Here is a 26,209-nt window from a genome sequence, read left to right on the forward strand (position 1 = left end):
CACTCACGAGAAGGCAAGTGTGGAGCCATGTGTCTGTAATCCCAGAGCTGATCGGCATGGATGGCTGATCCGCCAGTGAGCTCCAAGTTCATGAAGGGAAACTCTTTCTAACTGAATGAATGAATGAATGAATGTGAAGGGGAAACAATAGAGGAAAATGCCTGCTGTTGGTCTCTGCCCATCACACATTATACCCACACATACGTTAAACACGTGACCTTTGGCAAGCTGAAACATTTGTGTATTGAATACATTCACTATATAAATAAAAAAATGAACATCGGTACAAAGTCCCAATTTATCTCTAATATCAGAGATCAGACCTCTACTCTTGCCTGATGCGTCTAAAACAAAAAGGGGGAACTGTAGAGAGCTGCGTAATGCCGCACCTTAAAGATGGAGCTGGTTTCCGCCTTCCACCTTCCCGATGGTGAGTGCTCTCTGTCACGAACAACTCCACATTTGGCTAAGGCTGAGGATCTGGCTTGCTTCCATGTATGTGGACCTATCGGCATTGCCCCCGTGGCATGCCTGGGTTGGCTACCCAGAGGCTATTTAAGCTGTGGGCTGGCTTTCCCCAGGGTCAGATGATTGTTCAAGGTTCCTGAATAAACTGCATTGAAAAAAAAATACCATTTCACTCATGTATTTGAATGCCGTGAAAGAAATAAAAATAAAAATAAAAAAACATCAGTTTTATCATTCAAAAGCATTCTAATTTCAGGCCTTTCTCTCCTTCCCGTGTTTGTTTGAAACCCTAGTGTGTGGGTTGGTGTGTAGTGACAGCAGACAGCCATATTGCTGCTCTGGCAAAGACTTGTAGTAAAAACAGATTGCACTTTTTCGCTCGGTGTTCAGTCTTTACTGACACTTGAGTCAATGGGCATCAGGTGTGACCTTGGCTTTTAACTGGCAGGGTCTTTTTTTTTTTTTTTTAACCTCTGAGAACCCAGATTTGTATTGTTGAGTTCGTCCCTCTGATAGATGAAACTTCTTAGAGTTAATCAGGGCAATGAGAGCTTTAAAAACTAATTTTCTGTCAGTGTTGGCTTTGGCTAGCCATGTTTACTTTTTCTGTATTGTTGTGAATGCTCTGACAGTGGAGCAGGCACATTTACATATAAGAGCTGCCACAACTACCCATCATAGTGTCTTCGTTAGATGTTATTTTTAAGTTTAAAATGCTTGAAAAGTTCACAGATTTACCTTCCTACTTTGACCACACCTGCCAAAAATATAGATGTATTTTGAAAGGCACTATTGCATGGTATTGAAAAAAAATAAAAGTCACTTTTATTCAGGAGTGAAAAGACAACTTATTCCATTTTGATCACAGTGTGTTCAGCATTGTCTAGTACATGTGGAAAAAAAAAAAAAAAACAACCCAGCAACCAATGGCTTGAGCTGAGCAGCATTCTATACAAGAGGAAGAGAAATTAGGAGGCTGTAGACAGTGAGGGTCAGGAAGAAATGAGCAGAGAAGAAAGCCAAGTTAGTCTCTGCGGTGCCCCCACCCCGAAAAACATTGAAGGTTGGAGCGGTGGTTTGCTGCTCATGCCAGAGAGAAGGTGGTTACAACTTAAGCTGTCTCAGAGGGACCGGTTAAGAAGCCTCTGAGTGATGTACAGACTGTCATCTGAAGAATGTTGACAGTTGGCCCTGGCCTGGAGGAAAAGACAGATCCAGGCTGTGCAGATCTGTGGTGGGCTAGGCCAGGCAGGGCCAAACAGCAGTTGAGTTCTCATTCAGGATGCAGTGACATGGCTCCCATGGCTGAGCAAGAACCCATCATCTGATCCTCCGAGTGGTGAAGAATCTCCTTGTACCATTGCTAACATAACTGAAGTTAGACAGTGAAGAGCTTTTTCCAAAGTAAAGAATATACAATATATATGTATGTGTGTGTGTGTGTGTGTGTTTGTGTGTGCCAAACCCACAAGCTTAACATACAGAGTTCTACCCTCTCAGACAGCCTCCTGCCCCTCACCTGGGTCTCACACTATCCCTCCATGTTGTGAAAATGTGAGTGTTGCTGAGTTTGAACACTCAGTACTTCATTACTTGTAGACAGGCTCGGGAGCCAGTGCTGCGATGGCTGACTTGTGGGACTCCTGCTCTCTTTTCTAGGGGTGTCTTCCTCTTGTGTTGATGTTTGATATGAAGGAAGAAATTGAAGTCGGCCCTCAGTTCATTGCACAGCTGATGGAGCAGCTGGATGTGTTCATCAGTATTAAACCAAAGCCCAAACAGCCAAGCAAGGTTGGTTCAGAGTCTGTACACAGTGAAACGTGTGTAATACCATTCTCTCTTTGCTTTGGTTGTTCTTTTACACGGGACTAATTTCTAACATGCATGAGAGTGTATGTTTGGTGATAAAAGTATAATCATTTGTAACCATGTCCTCCTCTATCTATCATTCATTTTCTTCATAGGGCTATGTTTTTTTTTGGGGGGGGGTTCATTTTCAGTAACCACTAGCTTTCTATAAAAACATGAGAAAGAAAGGTCTATTTTTCTTACTTTGTAACAAGAAATCAACCAACCCAGCCAATAAATAGGCTAATGAAATGAGCAGACTATTCTCAAAAAAGAAAAAAAGATGTACAAACGGCTAGCAAACATAAAAATGCCAGCCTCACTAGCCATGGGAGAAATGCAAATTTAAACCCCTGTCAGAGCAGCATTCAGCCAGAAAACGGGGAACGGCAAGTACTGGTGAGGAAGCAGACAGAAGGTTCACTTACTTAGACACTGATGGTGGGAGAGTAAACTAGTCCAGCCGCTATGGAACTCAATACTGAAGCTTGCCAGAAAGTCAAAGTAGACCTACCATATGAGTGAGCTATCCCACTCCTGGGCGTTTATTTTTCAGTAGGACTCTTAATTTGCAATCAGCTGACTACCGCCTTTATCAAGTTGCTAAGGCGACTTGTATGTTGAATGTGTACAAATTCAAGTCAGTTCGTAGAACATTTTCTGAACTTGCTATCTGCCAGCCACTGGGCTAGCCTAGCAGAGAAGTTGACTTTTCTGTTCTGTTCTTTTCTTTAATAAAGGCCAGGAGTAATGAAATCGCTTAGTCCAGTGTCGTCTGGTAATTACATGGACGGCAGGTGCCCAGTGGGAGAACTCTGATATTAAGTGCCCCTGAGAGGGCGAGGAGAGAGGGGTGTTCCTGCGTTGATACGGTGAGAGTTGATGCAGCCCCTTTGCCGAGCAACGGTGTGGTGGCACCGGTGGTTGTCGCTGGCAGCCACTGTGCTCCTGTGCGGGCTGGGCAGGGATGACAGGGTAAAAACTCCCAGACTGGAAGAGCATGCTAGGTGGCAGTGTTTCCAGGCCTAGATTTTCTAAGCCACAAAGCTTCAGCTGGCACTGGAGGCTGGGGAACACCCCAGATTCACCACTAGGAAGGAAAGTACGATTAGGATGTAATCTCAGGGGATGTGAACAAAAGCCATAAACAAAGCATGTCTCTGTTCCAGGCATTAAGCATGCTGTATCAATCCCGCTCTTAGTGTTTAAAAACTTAGAAGATTTTAAATTTTATAAACTTAACATTTATTAACTGTGATATTATTTATAAACCGTAATTGTGGGAAGTTTGGAAGTTTGTGGAATGTTTTGAAGAAAAAAATCTTCAAACAGCTGAGCTTTTCTAACTTTTTTTTTTTTTTCCTAAATGCTAGTCTTTATTGCCTTATAAACTAGTCTAGTCAAATAGTAATTTGACACTATACAGCTTGACGTTGCAGCGATGGAGACTCATTGCTTTAGCGCACCGTGGTGTGCCATTGGGTGAAAGCAAAGCAGTAAACATCTCACTCTGTCTGGGCTGCTGTAACGGAGCCACAGAGCAGGCAGCCATGGAGAAGAAAGTCTGTATCGAAGAGGCCGGCGAGCAAAAGATTCAGGCGGATTAGATTAGGTAGATTTAGTGCCAGCTTAGGTCCTGGGTTCGCATTCATAGGTGATCTCACATAGGAAGGCAATCTCTCTGTCTGTCTGTCTGTGTTTCTGTGTCCTTTCCTCTCCTCCTCTCTCCTCTTTCTAATTTGATTCATTTTTGTGTGTATGGATGTGTGTAGGTGTGAGTGTGCATGTGCATGCCTGTGTGTGGATGTGGGTGCATGTGTGTGTGTGCATGTTCTCACGTATGTGTGTGGATGTTTGTGTGTATGGATGTGTGGAGTGAATGTGTGCATGTTCATGCATGTGTGTACATGTTCATGCTCGTATATGGGTGTGTGCATGCAAGTGCATATATATGGAGGTGTGTGTGTGTATGTGTGTGTGTGTGTGCGTGCACACACACGCACATGCATCCACATTGACATGTGGAAGCCACAGAAGGATGTGCAGATGGTCTTGTCTTCTTTTTCTACCACATGGATTCTGGGGTCAGAGAGTCCTAACTTACTAAGGCAGATAAATCTGTGGTACTTTCCATCTCAAAATTTCTAAACCACAGATATCATCTTGTGTGTCAGATGGTTTACGTGTGTCTCTTTCCCAAATGATTCCTACATGAGTAAATGCAATCTTTCCTGTCCAACTGGAAGAAACAACCCTACCTTCTTTCAGGGAAAACCTTAAAAGAAAAACTACCTCAGATTCTGGGGAGTGAGACTGAGTGAGTTTAGAGTTTGAGAACAGGCCCATTGGTTTTTAGACATCATGAAGCCTCCTGCTTGACTAACTTCACAACAGCCACCATCATCATCAGACTCAGACAAAGGATGTCCATACAAAGACAGAAGCAAAAGATTTCCAAGGACTCAGGAGATAATGAGCATATGTCAGGCCAAAACACACTGTCCCCCAATGGCTGAATTCTAACTAACATACATACATATATGTATATTTGTACATATACATATATGTGCTTAGAAATTTAGTAAATTATATAGTTCTATATATACAATATATACATACAGGTAGTAAGGAAAATTTGTATGTGTATATATATTATACATATTATATTATACATCATATTTGCCATAGATGTCAGTGAGGGTATCAGTGAGGGTTGGTAGTATATACACATACACACATACATGTATTTATATGTACACACTATATATACACACTGTATAGGCCATGTGTACATCTATCTATATAGATATAGATATAGATACACAAGAATTGCCATAGAAGTTGTCTCACTGAGGATCAGTGGTATATGTACACACACACACACACACACACATGCTATATACATACTATATATGCAATACACACACACACACACACACATGCTATATACATACTATATATGCAATACACACACACACACACAGACACACATGATTTGCTGTAGGTGCAGTTTCACTGAGAGTGTGCGGTGCCTGGAGGTGTGCTAGCGAACCATTAGACCACAGGTGACTGTTACTACGCCATCTGTGTGCAGTGATGGGTTTGATTGAGCTTCTGCAGGTAACCGGGGGTCAGAGAGGTCTTCAGTATGAACTCCAAAGGCTGCATAGTGGGACTGGGCCCTGACACCGAGGCTTTGCTAGATTTCTAAGCGTCTCTGGATGGGAATCTGCACCCCAAAAGGTGGGGTGGGAACTGGGACCTTCGTGCCACCCTCAAAGGTGCACACACGCAGTGGGTGGGAACTAACATTTTGCAGGTTTCCCAGGAGTGTCAGAAGCCAAGGCTGATTGAAGATGGTGTTCAACCCTCCTGCAGACTCCTCATTTGCATTTTCATTACCCTCTCCATTCATTGTATACTACCCCAGTGTCACCTTTTTTTCCCCCCCATTATGTGTTTTCATAGTCTGTGATTGTGAAAAGTGTTGAGCGAAATGCCTTAAATATGTATGAAGCAAGGAAATGTCTCCTCGGACTTGAAAGCAGTGGGGTTTCCATAGCAACCAGTCTATCCCCAGCATCGTGCCCTGCCGGCCTGGCATGTCCCAGCCTGGATATCTTAGCTTCGGCAGGCCTTGGACTCACTGGACTAGGTATAAAGTTTATTATTACCACTGGGGAAATGCTTTATCTGGTTCCCTTTCTCTCTCCCATTGTGCTATGTCTAAATGCTGTTTTCTTCTTTTGAGCCCCAAGGTGGGTGAAGAGCAACAGGCTGTGCCTCATCCAGTCTGATTTTTGTTGTTGTTGTTGTTAGGCTCTGTGGATTTGGGTTGCCGGATTCTTCCTACGTTGGCATAAATAATCACAGCCCTATACTGCTTTTCTTTTCAGTGGCTGTGTTTGTTCTTCTAAATTAAGGATGCCATCAAGATTGAAGGGCGAGGGCTGGCTGTGTGATGTATGTGCTTATCTTGCTTTTGCCATACTGCCCTCCCTCCCTAGAGATAAAGATTATCCAGTTTGTTCCAAAAAGTAATTGCAGCTCTGGAGGGCAGCTGGAGAAGGGGAGGGGAGAGGCCCTGAATTCACCCCAGGGGATAGATCTGATAAGCCAGGGGCCAGTAAGGAGAGCAAGCACACACAGCTCATACCACAAAGAGAGCTTAGATTGACAGCGAAGCACACTGAGTCCTTGCTGGCCCTGGCACAATGTCCTCATCTAGGGGCTACTATCTTCCTACAGGCTGACCAGGTAGTCTCTTACTCTTAGGCCAGGCTCACCATTTTCCTCATCGTTTGCCAGATGACCTCGTATAAAAAAGCAAGTGCACTAGACCAGCAAATCTCTCTCTTCTCTCTCTCTCTCTCTCTCTCTCTCTCTCTCTCTCTCTCTCTCTCTCTCTCTGCTTTGAAATATACAGTATGATGGACTGAGTTACAGCTCGATGGTAGAATTCACCCAGGAGGATGTAGGTTCAGTCCCCGACACTGAAGGGAGTCACGTGTGTGGGACTTGTTTGGGCTCCACATCGAGGTATTTGGATAATACTACAGTAATGCAGGTTCTTCATCAATGACACAGCAATGCTGTAGACCAGGACGTGCCAGTGAACCTACAACAGCAGCTCTCAACCTGTGGGTTGCAGGCCATTTGGGGGCCAAATGACCCTTTCACAGGAGTCGCACATCAGATATCCTGCATATCGGATATTTACATTAAGATACATAACAATAGCAACATTACAGTTATGAAGTAGCAACAAAATAATTTTAGGGCTGGGGGTCACCAAGGGGTGAGGAACTGTTCAGAGGATTTTGGCATCAGGAAGATGGGGAGCCAACTTCATTGTGTGCTAGTGGAGAAAGTGGTCGGAGAGGCAGAGTTCTTGAGTGGAGGAGAGTGTTTCTTGGCCATCCATTTCCTACAACACTGATGCCTGGGCACTTCCAGAAACACATAGAAATGAACGTTTTCGAGAGATTCCAAATCCCCAAAGGAGAATCTCGTTAGTTACAGCCGGCACGGACACTCGAGACAAAAATCAAAGCTGACACATTTCCTAGGCATGTTTTAGTGATTGGATTGGAGCCCAAAGAAGTCAGTGTTCGTTCAGACAAGCACAGAACCATCTGGCCCTGCATCCTCTCAATACCAGACAGCCAGTCTACCACAGGAAAGGCATTCCTGGGCACTGCTAGGTGGGAGCGCTTGGAAGGGGGTTTGTAGGGAAGCTGATAACAAGCGAGCCACTTAGAGAAAGAACACAACAACAACAACAAATGGGCTTCCGCTTGAGCAGGCGTTTGTCCATCCAGGCTTGTCAGCCGGCTTGTGTCTGGACTGCACCTGGCTGCTGCGCTAGTTTGAACGCATCTGTCTTCCCATTCTTACGGCATCTGTTGTCTGTCTGAGGGTGAGCAACTTCCTATGTTGGCCTCATGAAAAGAGACCTTTCAGAGGAATATCTGGAATCACAGTTTTTTTGAAAGAAAACCTGTCACCCGTATTTGACAGATTAGAAAGTGTCAGATTTTACTGGTGCTCGCTTCAAAAGACAACGTGAACACTGACCCTATTTGCAACTCATGAATTTTGGTGTACTGACTCGAGTCTCATTCCTTTCCAGGTCTGCTGGGGCCCACCACCTTGTCGCTCAACACTTCAACCACCCCAAACTCACTCCTGAACGCTCTCAACAGTTCAGTCAGTCCTTTGCAAAGTTCAAGTTCTGGTACCCCGAGCCCGACATTGTGGGCTCCCCCAATCGCTAACACTGCAAGTGCCACAGGTGAGTTAGATGTACTCAAGAGGAGCGCATTCACAGACAGTGCCATCCTCCCCCCTTTCAGTGGACTTTACACAGGATTCCGTTTCTTCATGAAAATCACTGTTCAAAGAAAGCATCCTCTAGACCAAAGGAACTCTCCCGCTGTGTAAATTAGTTAGAATGAAGCTCCGGAGAAGCTTTTCATGCAAACAGCCCATCATCTGCATAGGCGATAAACAGGTTAGCAAAAGCAGCTCTGGGGAAAAATGGCCAAGGCACAGGAACGTTACAAACTGAGCACCGGGGACACAGCTCTGCCTGGAGGAGCTATTTCTTAGTCAGTGCCAGGGGCTTGGTCTCCCTCCTTTCCTCAACTGTGTTGTGAGGGGCACATTCTTGAGGAGACTCTGCCCTTAAAATAATTTCATTTCATCACCATGTCACAAAGCACAAAACAGTAGCTTTATTATTATTATTTTTTTTTAACACAAAATGAATCACTCAGTAGGTTGGTATCCTGGTTAGTGCATTGCAGATCTAAAAGTTATACAAAATGTAAACCTTTTCTGGGCTGTTCTTAGGAAGAGTTTCTCCACAGGAACTCTTTATTTTTAAAGCCACGAGAAAATGTGCTTTGGGTGGAAGTACTTAACAATGGATAGTATCAGAAGTGGTAATCTGATTTTAACGTTGTTTTATTTAAGAAAAACATTTTAGTGTGAGTGTGTGAGTGTGTATGCGTGCGTGCACACACATGCTAAGGCACACATGTGGATGTCAAAGGACAATTGGCAGTAAGTAGTTCAGCCCTCTCCTTCCAGGATATGGGTCCGAGGTATCAAAACCAGGCCGTCCAACATGGAAGTGTGGGCCCCTCCCCATTCCCCAGAGGCTAGCTCACAAGCCTCCATTTATGATTTTCATAGCAATGCTGAGTCTGTTTACAGAGGTGCTAAGCTATTCTGAATCCACAGGGGGAAAGTCTCTTACTGTCCTCAGATGTCACGGTTGCTTCCCGGGTGTCCCCCGACTGACACCTGTCTCCCTGACCCTCACAGGCTTCTCTGCTATGCCACACCTTGTGATCCCATCGACAGCCCAGGCCACCCTAACTAATATCTTGCTGTCTGGAGTGCCTGCCTACGGGCACACAGCCCCGTCTCCCCCTCCTGGCTTGACTCCTGTTGATGTCCATCTCAACAGCATGCAGACGGAAGGCAAAAACATCTCCGCATCCATGAACGGACATGTACAGGTACTGCCTCCTGTGTGTGTGTGTGTGTGTGTTTGTTGGTGGGGGCATAGTCTGCTCTTTTAGCGAGAGAGAAGCTACTTGAAACCTGTTTTGTTGTTTGCTGAGGTTCTTTTCCAATTGTATTTTTCTTTTGTTTATGATTTCAGCCCCCAAACATGAAATACGGTACACTGTCTACTTCATCGCTTGGAGAAAAAGTGCTGAGTGCAAATCATGGTGATCCATCCATGCAGACAGCTGGGCCGGAACAGGCTTCTCCGAAGTCAAGCTCTGTGGAAGGCAAGGCGTTGTAACTTTCCTCCTCAGGCTGGCTGAGAGCTTGGATAGAATCCAGCCCCTCTGGGGTGGTGTGCAGGGGAGGTGGGGTGGGGAGCAGAGGACTGCAGAGATTCTGAGTTGGTTTCCACTCACCAGTGCTGACTCGGCCTACCTCAGCTAGACAGAGTCAGGGTCTTGTGTGACATTCCAAAGAACTTGGTGAAAGATGAGCTGAAACATCCCACAGAGGTACCAACCACTGTCCCTGACAACCTTGAAGGGACATGATGGGACTGGTGGTGTTCATTGGAAGAGCTCGTGCCTAGCATGTACAAGACCAATAGCACCATTGAGGGGGGAAAAAGGACTAAATTTGGAGCTGAGGATATAGCTCAGTGGTAGACAAGAGCCCTGTATAAACCTCAGTACTGTGAAAGGGAAACTCAAGAGGAAAAGGAAACCGAAAAACACAAGGGTGCCACTAATGTTCAGATGTAAATATGTATCCCGCAAGGGCCTCACTAATGTATGTAGTAATAGAATGTATGTAAATATACATCCCCCCAACCCAGTGCCAACAGTATTCATGGAACACAGGGACCCCATATGTATATATGTATATATACATATATATATGTACATATATACATACATAATGTTCACATGTAAATATATATCTCCCTATTCAGGAAACACCAGGGTCTTCCCTTGGGGTTGAGTTCTGGGGACAACCTGAGCTGGTTGAGGGGTGCTCTCTTTGCAGCTGAGAGCCTTGTAGGGACTCTAGAGTTGGGTCTCCACGGGCTTCTTCACAGGAATGTTTACATTCCCCCTCGCCCCACCTCCACAGGCTGCAATGATGCCTTTGTTGAGGTGGGCATGCCTCGAAGCCCTTCCCATTCCGGGAATGCTGGCGACTTGAAGCAGATGCTGGGTCCCTCCAAGGTCTCCTGTGCCAAGCGACAGACGGTCGAGCTACTGCAGGGCACGAAGAACTCGCACCTGCAGTATGTATGCTCACCTTGCTGGAAGGAAATGATGGAGGAGAATCGGTTGTGAGCTCAGTGGTTAAGACTCTAACTCAAGTCAGGCTGGAGCTTGTCATGGGTTTTTCCATTCCCTTTCATAATTCTTTTAAAAACGGAAGGAGTAATTTCTATCCTCATCCTTACCCCTCTCTGCAGTCTCCCTCGTCTTAGTTGTTGGGTTTCTATTCACATTCTTAAAACACTCCCTATTGCTCCGAAACTAATAAAGCATTCTGAGTGCTATTCAGCAGTAAGTAGGGGCAAGTTTTAGCCTCTGGCTTCTGCGTTAGACGTTTTCCCAGCAGTGAACCCACCTTCGCTGGTGTGGGGGTCATGTCTTAAGCTGCAGCTTCCTTCTCTCCAAGGCAGGGAACTGAAGCCTTTTAAGCTTTTTGATCAGCCCATGAGTTTGATCCCATGCCCAGCAGTTGTCATTGTGCCATCCCTAGACTGCCTTCTATTCTCCATTTTCTGTCCTCATAGAGCGGAAAGGGTCTTCCACCTGGCCAACTGCTTGATTTCCTCTTCTGTCTTTGTAGTTCCTTGGCTGTGTTTAAGGATCGTCTTCATGCAAAGATTAACATGTATATCCTTACTTCCTCCGTTTCTTACCAAAGCAACTTTATTCCACCCACTTCTGCTTTACCTGTTTGTCTTTTCCCCAGAAGGCCATTCTTCAGTGTGTGTTCCGCAAGTGCCCTGCTTCTTCCGGTCTCTTGAATCCTTTAAAGCATATTCCCTTCCCTCTCTTCTCAGTGCCTTTCAACCTTTTCCTTTCCTGCCCCCTGGATGGTTGGTCTCCAGTGTTGTCTCCTTGCCACGTTCTCCCTCCCTCCTCCCCCCAGGGTGGCCTGCCCTTTACTTAGCTCTAGGGACTCTCTTTAAAGCTGGACCGATCCCATCACAGTGTGGCTTAAACAGTCCCGGTGATTCAATCGTGGGTTCCTTCCCTTTCGCTCTGCCCCGAGTTGCTGCTCTCTTAGCCTTTGGCCCAAGTGCACCTGAAAAGCACCTGCATTCCCAGATCATGTCTTCTAGAAGAACCTCCGCCAGCATCTGTCAGGGCAATGCCTATTGCTCATGTCTTGTCTTCAGACACGAGAACTGAATAGATGGTTGGCTGTGATTTGAACAGATCAGGACATTTTTTGACTTGAGGGGCATCCTGATACAACATGGGCTCTCACTCCTGTGTACAGCCCATTACGAGAATCACATGACACTTGGCTCATTCCCTAAACAAGCTTTGGAGGCTCTGTCTTTTTTACCTGCTACTTTTCTCCATAAGCAGAATCACACGCCCTTTACATGTCGTCTATCTCCAGGCTTACTCAGGCTATGCTCAAATGTTGCATGAATCCCTGGTGTTTGGTTGGTGCATAAATATCAGAAATCTTTCCGTGTATCTGTTCCCCATATACCACAAGCGGAATACCGTATGTTACTGCCTGCAATGTGGGTGCTTAGATATTACAGAAACAGTTTTGACCTATGGTTTGAGACCCAGTCACCCTAGAGCAAGTGACCTTGCTTAAGGTCCTTTCTCAGAGTCCCCAGTGGGATGACAGCAGCGCTCTGTCTCGGTGTGGCTGCGTCATGGTCTGAGGATTGAACGAGACGACACATGTGAGTAGGCCATGGCGGAAGCACACGCAATGAGCATGCGCACGCGCGGGAAGCTTGCAGCGTGCCCGTGTGGCAGCTGGAGCAGTGAATTGCAACTCTTTCTCGCAGCAGCACTGACAGATTGCTCTCAGACCCCGAGCTGAGCGCCACAGAAAGTCCTCGCGCTGACAAGAAGGCTCCAGGGAGCGAGCGCGCAGCAGAGCGGGCAGCGGCTGCCCAGCAGACGGAAAGGGCTCGCCTGGCCTCGCAGCCACCGTATGTCCACATGCAGGTAATGCAGGTACAACAGCGGTCATCGGAGGAGGGCAGGGTGCAGGGGCCGGACATGGAGACAGCAGGAAGTGTTCAGGAGGTGTGCAGAAGTTAGCCTGTCTGCCTGTCCCCGTGGACCTTGGTCAGTGTGAAACTCAGATAGAGGAGCAGGAACTCGGATTGGTTTTGCGATGCACGTTAAGAAGCAAGTGCAGCCTTTAGATGAAGTAAAAGTGATTTTTTATACTGGTAAAAAAAAAATAATAATAATGATTTGTGTTACAGCATCTTAAGCAAACGCTGATGAACAGTCACCTGAAGTCATAGAGATATATAAGAGATGGTATTTCTCTTGGATAGGCAGATCTAATGGTCTTCTGTGGTCTTGGAAACCTGGTGCTGTTTCAGATATGGCCGTCAAAAGAGTGAGCGTGGAGTTTGAGTTCTGTGGGAGACGATGCTGACATCCATGTGGTCTGAACGACGAACCATGAGGTTCACAATGGCTTCAGATGGCTTTCTCAGCCGGCCTTGGCCTCTCACATTTTCATAGCATGACTCAGAGCTGCTTGCCAAGCAGGAGATTCAGCAGATTCATATAGATCAGGTGTGAGAGGTGATGATCCAGTGCTTTTAGGGGTTACACACACAGAAACATTTTACTTCCTGCACCAGTATTATTGGGAAGGAGTGTTGACGAACTTTTAAAAAACTCTTTTATTCACATTTCTTTTCTCTTTTTCTCCCTACTGCACCCAAATCCCTTCCAATACCCCAGCTAACACCAGATAGAAAAGAGAAAGGGTTAGTGGGAGAGGGGCCGTAGTTCTTTCTTAGCTGCTTCCTGATGGTGAGGGTCATTGGGCTCCTTGGAGCCAGTCCAATCCTTGTTTTAGGAGATCTCCAACTTTTTTTCTTCACAACAGCAACCAGGGGCAGCAAGGGGGAAGCAGGAGCAGCCTTGTTCTTTCTCAGAGACTCCACACTCTCTAGGCTCTGGCATTTATTCTCTCTCCAGAGTTTTCAGATTTAAGTTATTTGTAGTTGGCAAAGAGCCCCTCTTAGAGCCAGCATGAGGCAAATAGTCTGCTGCTATGGACCATCTGAATCAGTTCCACATCCCACACCTGGGAACAAAACAAAACAAAAACATATTTATATCCACAACAAAGGAGCATCTACCTTGTGATAAATTATCTCTGCTTTCATCCCTGCCACCTCTAAAATCTTCACAAAACCCTAGAAACAAAAACAAACAAGCAAACAAACAAATATATACCTGCTGCGTTAAGTTAATTCATGGAAATAAGCAGCACTACTTTCATTCCAGTATGAAGTACAATTCAGTCCTCCGGATTGTTGTTTTTATTTTTAAATCCTTTGTGTTTTTACATTTTCATGAATCTTGAGGTAGATAGATAGAATCCATAGCTTTCATAATGCATCAGTGTTCAAAACAAACAAACAAATAAACAAACACCAAGTTCCCTTCTGACCTCTGTGAGTTTGTGCCATCTACCTGGTTGCCATCTTCTTTCCTCTCAGGATTGGGTCCCCACGCACAAGTTCCGTGGTCCTTTCATGTAGGTTTGATGTCAGTGTTCTCACTGGTGACTCTAACTAGATTTGTTTATGCCTTTAGTGGAAATGTGGCTCCAAAATCACCAGGAGGTCCATGAGAGTCACTAGTGAGCTTTGTCGTGAGACTTACTGAAGAGCTGCCCCCGTGTAGGGCTGGAGACAGTGCCCATCTCTTCATCACCCTAAGGCGGTGGCCTCTCTAGCACTCTTTTCACACCTCTCTCTTCCTCAGTCCTCCAGAGACTGTTGTCTGTTTAGGCTCCAGATGCAATCTGACTTGTTGTAGTCTTCACAGAGCTCAGCACTTTCCTTTAAGAAGTAGTTCCTCAGTTTTCCCCACACTTTGCCCCTAAGAATTAGAGTTCATCTTAACATCCAGTGCAATTTTAAGTTGCCCCCCCCCGCAAAAAAAAAAAAGGCATAAAATGGTATCATCTAAAAACCAGGATCTCCGAGGTACCAACATATTTGTTGCGTGTGCTGGGCTACTGCTGTTTATCATCTGGCCCAAGGTTATTTTTAGCTCCTCGCACCCTCTTCAGTGTTCCGTGCCAGACTCCAGTTTCCGGGGAATGTTATATATACTGGTACAATCTTCCTGGGAGAAGAGCCAAAGAGCACTTGCCAGCAGGTTCTTGATCTTTGTGGTAGGTCTTTAAATCAAGTCTTATCTGTTCTCTAGACTGGAGAGGTGAGAACAGGTTAGCATCTGGGATGTAGCCAGGCAGACATGCGTTTCTTCAGAGAAGCCTGTCCTGGTTTCTACATAGTTAGCTGTTCAGTGTTACTGGCATGGATGTGTGGTCCTCTTGTCCATGCAATACCAGGACGTCTAGGTTTAATCCAATAGATCATTAGTGTCCAAAGCTAGATCATTGCAGTTATCTAACTCCAAAAGCCAAGTCGTTACCACTGTGATTGACAACTTCTTATGTTGTCTTGGTGGGATTCCAGTTTCCATCCTATTTACCTGCCAGAAGGAGGATTCGGACACAGGAGGAAAGGCCACAGATGCTCCAGAGCATTTTGTGACATCTTTGGTGCTTATGCAACTCTTAGGCTCTTTACTTCACATTTGCATCCCGTAGTCCTGATTTGGAAGACACTCTTACTAAAAGAGAATTTTAGTTTTTCAGGGGAAAGCCTAACTCTTGTCACTGACTGCAAGTTAGATAAAATTAGTAGATAGTTGCAGTTTGTTTTTCAAGGTGCTTTTACGTTAATCACGCTTGTGTTGTACACTCGTGGCACCGTGGTGTGGAGCTTAGCTGATGCTTAGAGCAGAGTGTTGGTAGGGTGCCTGGGAAAATGGTTACACAGCCATTTTCTCTGTTTCCTTCTCAGGCATTTGACTACGAGCAGAAGAAACTGTTAGCCACCAAAGGTAAGTTGGTGCACTGGTGCTTTCTACCTTTGTCTTTCAGGACATCTTTGTTTTCAAGCACTTCCAGTAACTCCAAAACCTGGATGCTTATGAAAAGAAACTCAAAATATTTGAGTTCATAATGGATGGATTCTGTCGAAATAAAATGTATTTTGTGGAATACATGAGCATTATTAAGGGGTCCCCCACATTTACTTTTTATTGGATAAAATGTTTTATTCTTCAGTATTTAATGTTAAGAAATAACATTGAGCTATAACTTTTTACTATATTGAAGAAACCCTGCTCACCATCAGTATTGTTGTTTTTTTTTTTTTTAATTTAAGAATTGTATTGAGCACACACCAAGAGCCTGTTTTATATTTTTTATATTCTGTTTTCCAAAGCAATGTTAAAGAAGCCAGTGGTGACTGAGGTCAGAACTCCTACAAATACCTGGAGTGGCCTGGGGTTCTCAAAGTCCATGCCGGCAGAAACCATTAAGGAGCTGAGAAGAGCGAACCATGTGTCCTATAAGCCCACAATGACGACCGCCTACGAGGTGGGTGCGGAATTATCCTTCTGCCCATCCTTTCCCAGAAAAACAGATAGCTCCCTCCTGTCCCTGGCTCTTCATGGTCATCAGGACAGAGCAGCTTGACTCCCTTTCTGTCTTTGTGCACTTGGGTAGAACGGATGCTATCTTACACATGAGACTTTGTTCTCCTCTCCAAGCTGTTAATCTATACATGCATGCTATGGAAATTTAAATTTAGGAGTAGATCTTTGTTGGATGAAGGGTCTCCAAAATGATGGAGTGGGTCTAAGATCAAGCAAAGGGCAGCTGCAGTGTTTCATAAAAGCTCACAAAGAGTCCCTTTGTCAGAGAGTGTCACTATCAAGCCACCGTTGGGGAAAGGGCAAATGTTCAACAAAAGCAGATTTTCAAATCTGAGTTAACTTCAGTATGTTGAGTTGTGCCAGGAGCACAGCAGGAAGCCTCTCCAGCAGCAGTTCCAACAGGCTTATGTATCCCAGATGTTGGAGGCGCAGCTCCACCAAGAGGCGTTCTTTCTGCATGCGGAGGAGGAAGGTTCCCAGAACTCCATCCCCCTGGCCAGGCTTCACGTGACTCTGAGCAGACCCTGTCCATCTCTGAGTGTCAGACTGGCCTTGGGGGTGTGAGGTCTGGTTCCAGCCAGCTTGCACTCAAACAGGCTGGGAGACTGCAGTCTCTGGGTGGGTGGGAATGATTAAACCAGCACCATCGGGCTCCCTCAGCCCTGCTGGCTGCACATGTTAAGGCCAGCGAGGGTTTCAGAATCGTTAGTCTAATAGTAAGTAGCATTTGTAGATGGAGTTCCTCTTCCCTGTCGTTTTCTTTGTAATAAGATGTTTGATGGGTGCAAGGCAAAAAGCAAATACTTTTGAATGTTTTCTTTATCTCTCTTGAGCAAGGGAAGAAGAAAGTACTATTGAATAGTCCCTGTGAATTTCATTGTCAGGGTTACAGTAGCCACCTGGCAGGCTATATTTAAGATAAAAGTAACCTTCAGCAGCAGGAACCCAGGGACCATTATGCAGCATTTTCAGGCTGTAGGTGACCACTCCCTCTCAGGCCTCTCAGCTCCAGAGCGCGGAGAGGAAATAGCATTGTCTTTTGTTAGCAGAAGAATTAAGCGAAGGCTGAGATGTGGTCTGCCCCCTAGCCTCTGCTTTTAGCTGAGTAAAAGTGTGGAGATGTTGACAGCCATTCTGTAGTTTCTGAAATAAAACATGTAGCTTTGGAAACGCCCTTCAGTTCCCGCTCTGAGCCCGCTCTGAGCCCGACACTGTAGCAAGTTGGAAATGGTGCCTAACCCAGAGGTCAGGTGCAGAGCTACTGGGGCCCCCACAAACCCCACAGGTCCTGTGGGTAGATTAGGTGGGCCTTTATTACTCTCATCAGCTTGCATTTTCTTTGGGGTGGTACTGTTGGGTACCTAGTAAACTAGGAAGCTACTGTCAGCTTTGCCGGAGAACTATCTATGGGAAAACCAAGGCTTCCGAAGGATGCGATTTTCATCCTCATTGGAGGAAGTGACTGCATACTCAAGCTATTTATGGTTTTTATATCCAAAGTAATACTTTCAGAGTGTTATGTGGACACATAACGTAGAAGTGATAATTGTTTTTAAATTGGATTCACTTAGTTTTTCGTGGTTTATGTGTCACATTTTCATGTGTAAATTTGTATAATCCCCACAAACTTCTAGTGGGAAAAGAGGCTCCCAGAATGGATATGTCTTCTACATGACACAGGCCAGTAAATGTGAGGAAAAAGACCCGAGTTCATTTTACAGAATGCTCTAGAGCCTCTCCTTAATGATTGAACTGAAGGAGTGCATAGGAAAAGATGATGTGCAATTAATGTAGAGCTACATGACATGGATGGGAACACACACACACACACACACACACACACACACACACACACACAGAGTGATAGAGAGAGAAGAGAAAATGAGAATTTTTAATCACTTGGAAGAACCACCTTTTTGTCAAGTTCTTCAAGATCTCATATGGTCATAGGACAGAGCAGCTTGGGATGTGTGCTTTCGATATGAGTCATGGTTGATGACAATGTCCCAAGGAAACATTGCTCTAAGGGGCATTTAGTACTGAAATACTAAGGAAGGTTTTGGCCAAAACAAGCATGGGACCCTGAAACGTCCTCCACTCCTGCTCTTACCCAGGTCAGGTAGACAGTGTTCTGGGGATGGAAATGTACAGTGCCTCTGTCTAGTAGCTGACCCTCTCTGGAGTCTTTGTTGATCTGGCTGGCTTGGGCTAGCCTGCTCTACTTCCCTGACTGAAGTCAGTCAGTCCACTCATGCTGGAAGGTGGGGCAGGCAGTGATCATGAGACTGGAGCCTGGGGAAGCTCCACATCATCTGCTTCTTTCCATTGCCCCTTTGAAGGGTGGGAAAGATAGACTCTGGCTTTCCTTAGCCATGGTGCTCTGTACTTGCCTTGGGATGAGGCCTTTCTTCATGAAGAGAGAGGATCCGCTTGCAGCATTACTGGATTTTCTGTGGCAGCAGCTCTCCTTGGTCAGGCAAGCTTCTACTTTTCTCTGTAATAGCTCGGAAGGATTGAAAAACAGGACGGAGACTGGCTTCTGTGGATCAAGGATGTGCAGAAGGACCTAAGAAATGTTAGAGGACAGTTCCTACTGAGAAAGCAAGAGAGAGAGAAGGATGGGAGATAGGTAGATAGATAGACTAATAGTATGTGTAGGGGTCCACTCTCATGTTTAAATTGTAGGCTGACTAGAAATGTCCTCAGCTTCCTTGTTTTTACTCTTCTAATAAAGGAAAGGCAGACTGCAGCCACGTGAGCTGTAGCAGCCCTGGCTGCCTTTGTCCTGGTGGCCAAGAACTACCCAGCCCATGTGCCAGGTGCCTCAGCTTCCTGCTCCAGGAAGCTTGCTTGGCACAAGAATTAGATACTTTGAGCTCTGTACTCTGTATTATTGAAAAGCTGAGTTGAACAATTTTTCAAGTGTTTGGACAACTAAATAATTACCCTGTCTTCCCAAAAAGTTCTTTAGATAAGAGGCAGGCTCTTTCCACTTTGAACTGAGCCACAAAGGCATTTTGGATTTTTCCATTTTCTTTCTGCTGTCTCTTAAAAGCTTGGTAGCATCACATATTCTCTCAAACAAACGGAAGTATGAGTTGGGAACCACACATGATTTTGAACTTCCCCAACACTGAGCAAAGGAAAGGGTCTGGTTAGTCTCACAAAGCTCAGTGTGGAGGTGAACTACCCAGCGGGCATTTTAGAACTCTCAGTGGGATAGCAGGAATCGCCATCTCCAGAAGTCTGCCATTTGGCCATTTCCTGGATCAGTCTGCTGGGCGAGTGGTGAAAGACATGCTGAAATGTCGAGCTGTAGGGCACTAGCCATTCATGAGGACTGCAGCCCTTGCTACTCTGGGTTGAGTTTGGTCTGGGAGATGACAGATATTTTCACTAGAAAAATTTAGCTTCCCCCGCCCCTCTTGTCAGAGCCATAATTTCCTTGTGTGTATTGCCCTAAGCCAGCAAAGGCATCCATCCTCCCAATACAGGAAGGGGAATCTTTGAGTGTGACTCAGCATCCCTGAGTCAGTCCTGGGGACCATATCTTTCACATTAGTGTGCTCCTTCAGGATAGTGCTGACTTTTGGTAGGAGAAAACTAACATGAGTCAAAAAGCATTGGGTAACCAAATTCCTAGTCCATCCTCAGCAGAGGCTGCTTGGGCCTTAGGAACAGATGATAGGAATGGTAGGAAATACAGGTGACACGATAGGACCCGTCTTAGGGGGATGCTCTTGAGAAAGAGCATCGAATTCAGGGAGTAAATGGCACGGTCATCCTAGCATCAGACCTCCCTGGACAGGTCTTGGAGTAGAAGGTGGGTGGGCGATGGGGCATAGGAGACAAGGTTTGAGCAAGGCTGATCCTGGCACACACTCAGTCCACGATAAACTACAGGGGAGTCGTAGGAAATTGGGAGGAGGCACCTCTGGTTAAGCACAGCAGAAGCTCCAGCAGTTTCCGTGGAGGCATGGATTGTTTCTGATCGCCACTTTAAAATACCAGCCCCATTTTACGTGCGGGATTACAGAGGGAGGCAGTTAGATTCACAGCAGAGTGGCTGAATGGGTGGGGGAGGGAGGCTCAGAGTAGCTGGTGGGAAGGGCCAATTTCTGAGGAAAGCACTCAGGTACTAACTATAGTAGGCACTAGACTTGGAGCTTTGGGACCCTGAAGTCCCACAGAGATCTCAATACAGAGGTAGAAACTGCCGGAGTCCCTTTACAGGTGATTGAAGCCACACAGTGACAAAGTACAGGTTAAAAAAGGGGGGGTCGGGGGTGGGGGCTAAGACCAGAGAGCGTGCAGTTTAGGATGGGAAAGGAGGACTTCATAGAGGACTGGGGTGACCTGTTATTTGGAAGTGTTTAAGGGACGGGCTCCTAGCTGGGAATGCGGGGCACAAGCCACTGTTTAGTGATTTTACGGACATGCTCAGTAAAGATTCCCATGGAATTACCAATGAAAACAAATCTGTGGATGAGAATACCGTGGGTGATAGCCTCGTACAAGGCCAGGGTGCCCATTGTGGAGTGGATACATAAGCAGAGAGAATCAGTGCAAATTCAGGCCGATTTTGAGTTGTTATAAATTATGATTATTATTTATTTATTTAGATTTGTAAGACTTAACAGAGGGTGTTGTTCCGGCTATCTGTAATTGGAGAGAGTGTGTTCTTGTTTGGGGGAGGAGAGTGCCCTAGGGAAACGCCAGCCCTTGTCTCCCCACACTAGATGTGAGGCTAGGAGCATTCCCCTCCCCTGCTCTGCTGCGTCCTCTTTGTGTGAAGTGAGGTAGAGAATCAGCTCTGTATCGGGGTGTGTGCATGCGTGCTGGGGTGCATGAGTGATGCATGTGTGGGCAGCGGTTTCCCCAAACAAGGATGAACTCAACCATGACATTTGAGACTTGTAGAATTCTGTACAATCAGGTTCCCTTGGGGAGGACCTTCCTTCTGCCTTCGCTTGCCCTTGGGTACATTCCTGAGACAGAGTTGTGCCCTGGTTGGGCACAGAAAAGAATTGCATCGGTATCATTTGCGGTCACCTCTCCGCCCACCGTGAGAAGTCCTCTTTGTTCAACTCTTCCTTCTGTGGCTTGGACTCTTTACAGGGCTCCTCTCTGTCCCTCTCGAGGTCCAGCAGCCGTGAGCACCTGGCAAGTGGAAGCGAATCGGACAACTGGAGAGACCGAAATGGAATAGGACCCATGGGGCACAGCGAATTCGCGGCACCGATTGGCAGCCCCAAGCGCAAACAGAACAAATCGAGTGAGCTTGATTTCTGTTCACACTTTCAGGCGTCAGCTTCCACGCCTTCAGCTTGGTGTGAGGCGGTGAGGTGTAGGCAGCTCGCTCCAGAGACGTGAAGTGCTCTGAGTCCTGTACAGCCTCTTCCCACAGTTTTTCCGGTCCCTCCCTGGGGAGGTCACTCAGTCCTTCCCTCTCACTGCATTTTGTACACGGCGTATGCTCTAGCACTTGCCATCCCAGAATTCACCTACATGATCTACCCTGTAGAATGTGAGTTCTGCAAGTCGGTTAAGCCTAGTGAATGTTTATTGAGTGCCATGTTCTATGGATGTTTGTGGAGTGAGTAACAGAGGCATACACACACGTCCAGATAACCAGGAAGAGACAGGAACCTGTGAAAGCAGCCGAGTAGGATGTTGTCAAAGTGGCACACTGGACAACTGAAGAAAAACTAGGTGAAAATCTTTAATAGCTGTGGTTACGGTTATGGTTACGGTTAATCAAGGTGGCTGGGTTGTCAGGTGTCTCCAACTTGTCACGCATTAACCAAGTCTAAATCAGAAAGAGAGGTCAACCCTCCTCCCTGATGGGTTATTTGTAGCTGGAGACTCCTGTCAGCTTCTGTCTGATCCTGTAAACATGGCCCGTGGGCTGTCTGCTCTTCACACAGGTCTCAGGATGGGGGTGTTTGCCCTGTACCCCAGTATAAGTTGGTTTTGCCTTTCCTCCATCATATGTCAGATACTTAAACTGATGGTACTAAGTTGTTGGACTGAAAGTCAGGTTAAGATGAGCTGTGGAAAAGGAAAAATATAAAAGGAATGATAAAAGATTCCCAATAATCTAGCTTTCACCAGAAATTTTTAAGAGTGGGGGTGGGGTTTAAAAGGAGGTACAGAAACTATCTATACAGGTAATGCAAGCGTATCAGAGGGCCACATGCAGTCATGGGCCACTGTAAGCATTTCCCACGGGGGGTTATTTCAGATATCTGTTTACATTTTTACTAATATGTTTTACTCGGCCCAGATCTACAATATATGTTATACTAGTCTGACATTTTAATTCCTATTTGCCTCATCTCAAGTTCTCAGTGGCTTTCTATGGCTACCAAATTAAAAGCATAGGCTTAGCCACATTTTTTTTTTTTTCTTTTTGGACCCTGGGTCTCAAAGTCTCTTCCTTCTCTGGGTTTACCTGTTTTTACTGGTAGCTCCCCTTTGCTCTCATGGAAGGTAGCTTTATCATTTGGACAGCAATTTACACAGTCAACCTGTAGTCAGCTTATACTCACTCAAGGCCAGTGGCTACTCTGAGGGGCCTCCCAGGACATGGCTTTGTGGTGCCTTTGAAGTACCCTCGGGGGGCTTCTGTCTTACCATTAAAGGATGGCCCAAAGATGTTCCTTTAGATGTTAGGTTTGGATTCCATCATGTTCTTCCCATAAGAAAATACTTGTCCTCAGAAGACAGAGAAATGTCAATAAATGACTTACCTTTGAGAGGTTGCAGAGAGCAGCTTAATTTGCATGTGGAAATGGGAGACAAAGGGAACAGTGACACCAGAAACCCATGCAAAGCACACGCTGAGGGTTCACTGATACAGAGCCCTGGAGTGGCCAGCATGGATGGCCTGCCTGAGGGGGGTCATCTTTCCTCTACCATCTAGGAATCCCTCTTAGGGCCAAATACTTGCTATAGGAGGATGGGTCCCCATACACAGGGAGGGGGCAGCATGGCCACACACCTCCGCCACACTCTCAGAAGCAGTGTGCTTGTGAGTCTGGTGTTGTGCATGGTATCATTCTGTGGTCCTTCCCCTAGCCCAGGTTGTCAGTTGGTCTGGGAACCAGACTGTAGACCTATGAGATCATTTGCAGAGCCAAGACAGACTTCTGGATTGCTCTATCAGCATCTTCCCAAGAAACACATTCGCTCTGTCATAAATCAAATCCAGGTACCGCAGCACCATCGTTGCAGATGGTACTCAATTTGGAAACAGCCAGTTTGATGGATTTAATGCCCAGATGTAGTCCTCAAGGCAGTGGGATGTGTGCGCTGTAGTGGTACATAATTCCTGTGAGTGAAGGAAATGCAGTTGTGTGTGTTGGACAGCCACCGTGCCGTCCAAAGGGAGCCTGGGCCGGTAACAGCTTCCTGTGCCTTTACCGTGTCCCAGAGCTCTCTCCCAGCTCTTCATTCGATTCCCATCAAATCAGCTGTAAAGAGCAAAGGCTCAGGGAAAACAGGACGCACGATGATTAACTGCAGAGGCACCGGCACTGGCTTTCTGCCTCCCGAGTGTAACCTGGGAATGGCAGGAGCCTCCCAACAGCAGTAAGCAGCGTTGCCTTGGTGAAAAGCTGATCCTGACGGATTACCGTGCTTCCGCAGCCGGCGCTCCGCTCAGCCGCACAATGAGATCTGAAATACTCGGTGATTAAGACGTTTAATGAAACCGTGTTCTCTGTGGCCTTGACTCCCTCTCCTTTGCCTTCCAGGAGAGCACTATCTCAGCAGCAGCAACTACATGGACTGTATCTCCTCGCTGACCGGAAGCAATGGCTGCAACCTGAGCAGCTGCTTCAGGGGCTCCGACCTCCCCGAGCTGTTCAGCAAGCTGGGCCTGGGCAAATACACAGATGTCTTCCAGCAGCAAGAGGTCTGCCAGCCCGTGCCTTCCCAGGCATCTTTGTTTGGCTTGTGGGTGTGATGACCTCCAGAAGGGAGCCCCTCCTTGACCTGTGGTTATGCTTTCCCCGGGCGTGGAGGTCAAGTCTCAGCTCTGCTCTGGCTGCTGAGGGAAAACTTCATCTCATTCGGTAGAGCACGGAAGAGCAGGGAGGTAGAAAGCGGGGTTTGCAGAGAGGCACCCCAATCCTCCTCCACTATTTTAGCTGAGAGAGTGCACTGGGGTCATGGATGCAGGGAACCGGGGTCACCGCTCCCCAGAGGTCAGCATCCATTGTTCACATGTGCAGTCATATGTGATGTGCACATATGACTACAGGGCACACTATCAACCTGCTACCACTGAGCAGATGGGATCTGAATTCACCGCTGTCACCTTTTTACTCCTTCAGGCTCCTTTCAAAATAAGAGCCCTGCCCTTGAGCTGTTTTCTTTTTATACCTTGTTGCTTTGGCCACCGGACACAGCTGTGTACAGATGTTTCTGTACCATTTTTGAGATAGTCTGTTGTGTTCAGTGAACTGAGGACTTGATTCTCATGCAAGGTCTTATACAATGTGCTGGAAGATACCATCTTGTGTGCCCTTTGGTTTCTCCCTGTAACTAAAAGCTAACAAACATTCTTTCTGTTGGTGTCTTCCAATAATTGAAAGCTAACAAACATTCTTTGCCTTGGACAGATCCATATCCTTTTTTGCTTTTATCAGTTCACATATGGTACACATACTTGTGTTGTTTTGGTTTTGGCCATAGCTGGCAAGAGGCTCAGATCTAAGTGCTAGAAAGTTGCTGGTTTAGTCTGTCTCCTACTAACAGTTGCTTTCAGTTCACCAATTTCTTTTTCTTTCTTTCCTTCTTTCTTTCTTTCTTTCTTTCTTTCTTTCTTTCTTTCTTTCTTTCTTTCTTTCTTTCGAGATTTTATTTACTGTATATGAGTGTTTTCCTGAACGTAGGTATGTCTGTGTACCGTGTAGGTGTAGTGCCTATGGAAAGCAGACTAGGAAATCAGCTATCCTAGAACTAGAGCTACAAACAGTTGTGAGTCCTCGTGGCAGCTGGGAATTGAACCAAGGTCCTTTGGAAGAGCAACCAGTGCTCTTTACTGCTGAGCCATCTCTCTAGCCCCCATCACCTATTTCCTAATTTCTGGCCCTTAGGTTGGTACCACTACCACTAGCTTTAGCAAGGAGATAAAGTTAACACATCCATATAATAATGAGTCGATTCCACCATGGTAAGGAGATGCATACTTAACCAATTGGCTATAGCTTGTTTCTCTTCTCCACAGATTGATCTTCAGACATTCCTCACGCTCACAGACCAGGATCTGAAGGAGCTGGGAATTACGACCTTTGGTGCCCGGAGGAAAATGCTGCTGGCAATCTCAGGTGAATATAAGTTGAACTCATATTTTAAACTCTGAAAACCCTTTGCTGGGGGTCTCAGCATGTGGAGCTGGTTCTGCCCATCAGCTACTCACTCTCCTGGTACCATGGTGGATATGATGCATGGGGGTCCTCCTGCCAACATTTGACCAATGCTGATAGCACCATATCATGTAATCAAGGCCCTGCCCGAAAGTCTGCCATGGAAATATTGTTCCCTATAATAGACCTCCTCAGAAAGATGTAGCTAAAATTGGCCCATGCAGAACATGAGAATGAGCGAGCAATTGAGTTCTTTTAGCAGTTGTGAATAAACAGGTTGTGAATAACCATCCTTGACTGAATGCCATGTCCAAACTTGTATGACACCAAGGTCAACGCACTGAGAGAGGTTTCTTGGTGGGATTATTAGACTTAATGCCTTTTGATTTTTCCAATGTTTTAGTGGAGTTTGAGTCACAGGCAGAAGAAAAATAGTATCTGTATTCCTGGTCTGCCTTCTTGCTGGTCTGCTGCATATTCCTTTAGTGGGTGCTCTGTACATACTCATGGGGTGCCATGAAGATGATAAGTCAGAGTGGTGCACACAGGTCAGTGCACCTCAAAAAATGTTCATAGAAAAGGGAGCAAGAAGTCTTTTCAGCAGTGTCCTTGAATGCCAAATCTATGTGTGCCCGCCTCTCGAAAGGACAGAGACACCAAATAAAGGCAGGAGCCAGGCTTTCTTTACTAAGGGACTGTGACTTTGCTGTCTGGGCCTGTGTGAGAAGGGGGGAGGTGGCATCCAGCTAGCGAAATCCTTTC

General features: G+C 46.0%; 1 protein-coding gene across 5 annotated transcripts in view; it reads left to right on the top strand.

Moving 5' to 3' along the window:
• Window positions 1-26,209, top strand: part of Bicc1 (BicC family RNA binding protein 1) — a 224,220-nt gene that overhangs the window by 191,107 nt on the left and 6,904 nt on the right. For 2 of the 5 annotated variants that reach the window (XM_021649788.2, XM_021649792.2), the window contains exons 9-20: window positions 2,128-2,259; window positions 5,785-5,971; window positions 7,949-8,110; window positions 9,148-9,344; window positions 9,491-9,623; window positions 10,453-10,609; window positions 12,365-12,536; window positions 15,434-15,473; window positions 15,860-16,014; window positions 21,192-21,348; window positions 23,831-23,991; window positions 25,309-25,408. In XM_021649788.2, the coding sequence (XP_021505463.1) occupies window positions 2,128-2,259; window positions 5,785-5,971; window positions 7,949-8,110; window positions 9,148-9,344; window positions 9,491-9,623; window positions 10,453-10,609; window positions 12,365-12,536; window positions 15,434-15,473; window positions 15,860-16,014; window positions 21,192-21,348; window positions 23,831-23,991; window positions 25,309-25,408 (1,753 nt within the window). The remainder of the gene's footprint in view (window positions 1-2,127; window positions 2,260-5,784; window positions 5,972-7,948; window positions 8,111-9,147; window positions 9,345-9,490; window positions 9,624-10,452; window positions 10,610-12,364; window positions 12,537-15,433; window positions 15,474-15,859; window positions 16,015-21,191; window positions 21,349-23,830; window positions 23,992-25,308; window positions 25,409-26,209) is intronic. The other 3 variants (XM_021649791.2, XM_021649793.2, XM_021649790.2) reach the window with 2 other exon arrangements.

The sequence above is a fragment of the Meriones unguiculatus genome, chromosome 16 (assembly GCF_030254825.1).
Source record: "Meriones unguiculatus strain TT.TT164.6M chromosome 16, Bangor_MerUng_6.1, whole genome shotgun sequence".
Lineage (NCBI taxonomy): Eukaryota > Metazoa > Chordata > Mammalia > Rodentia > Muridae > Meriones > Meriones unguiculatus.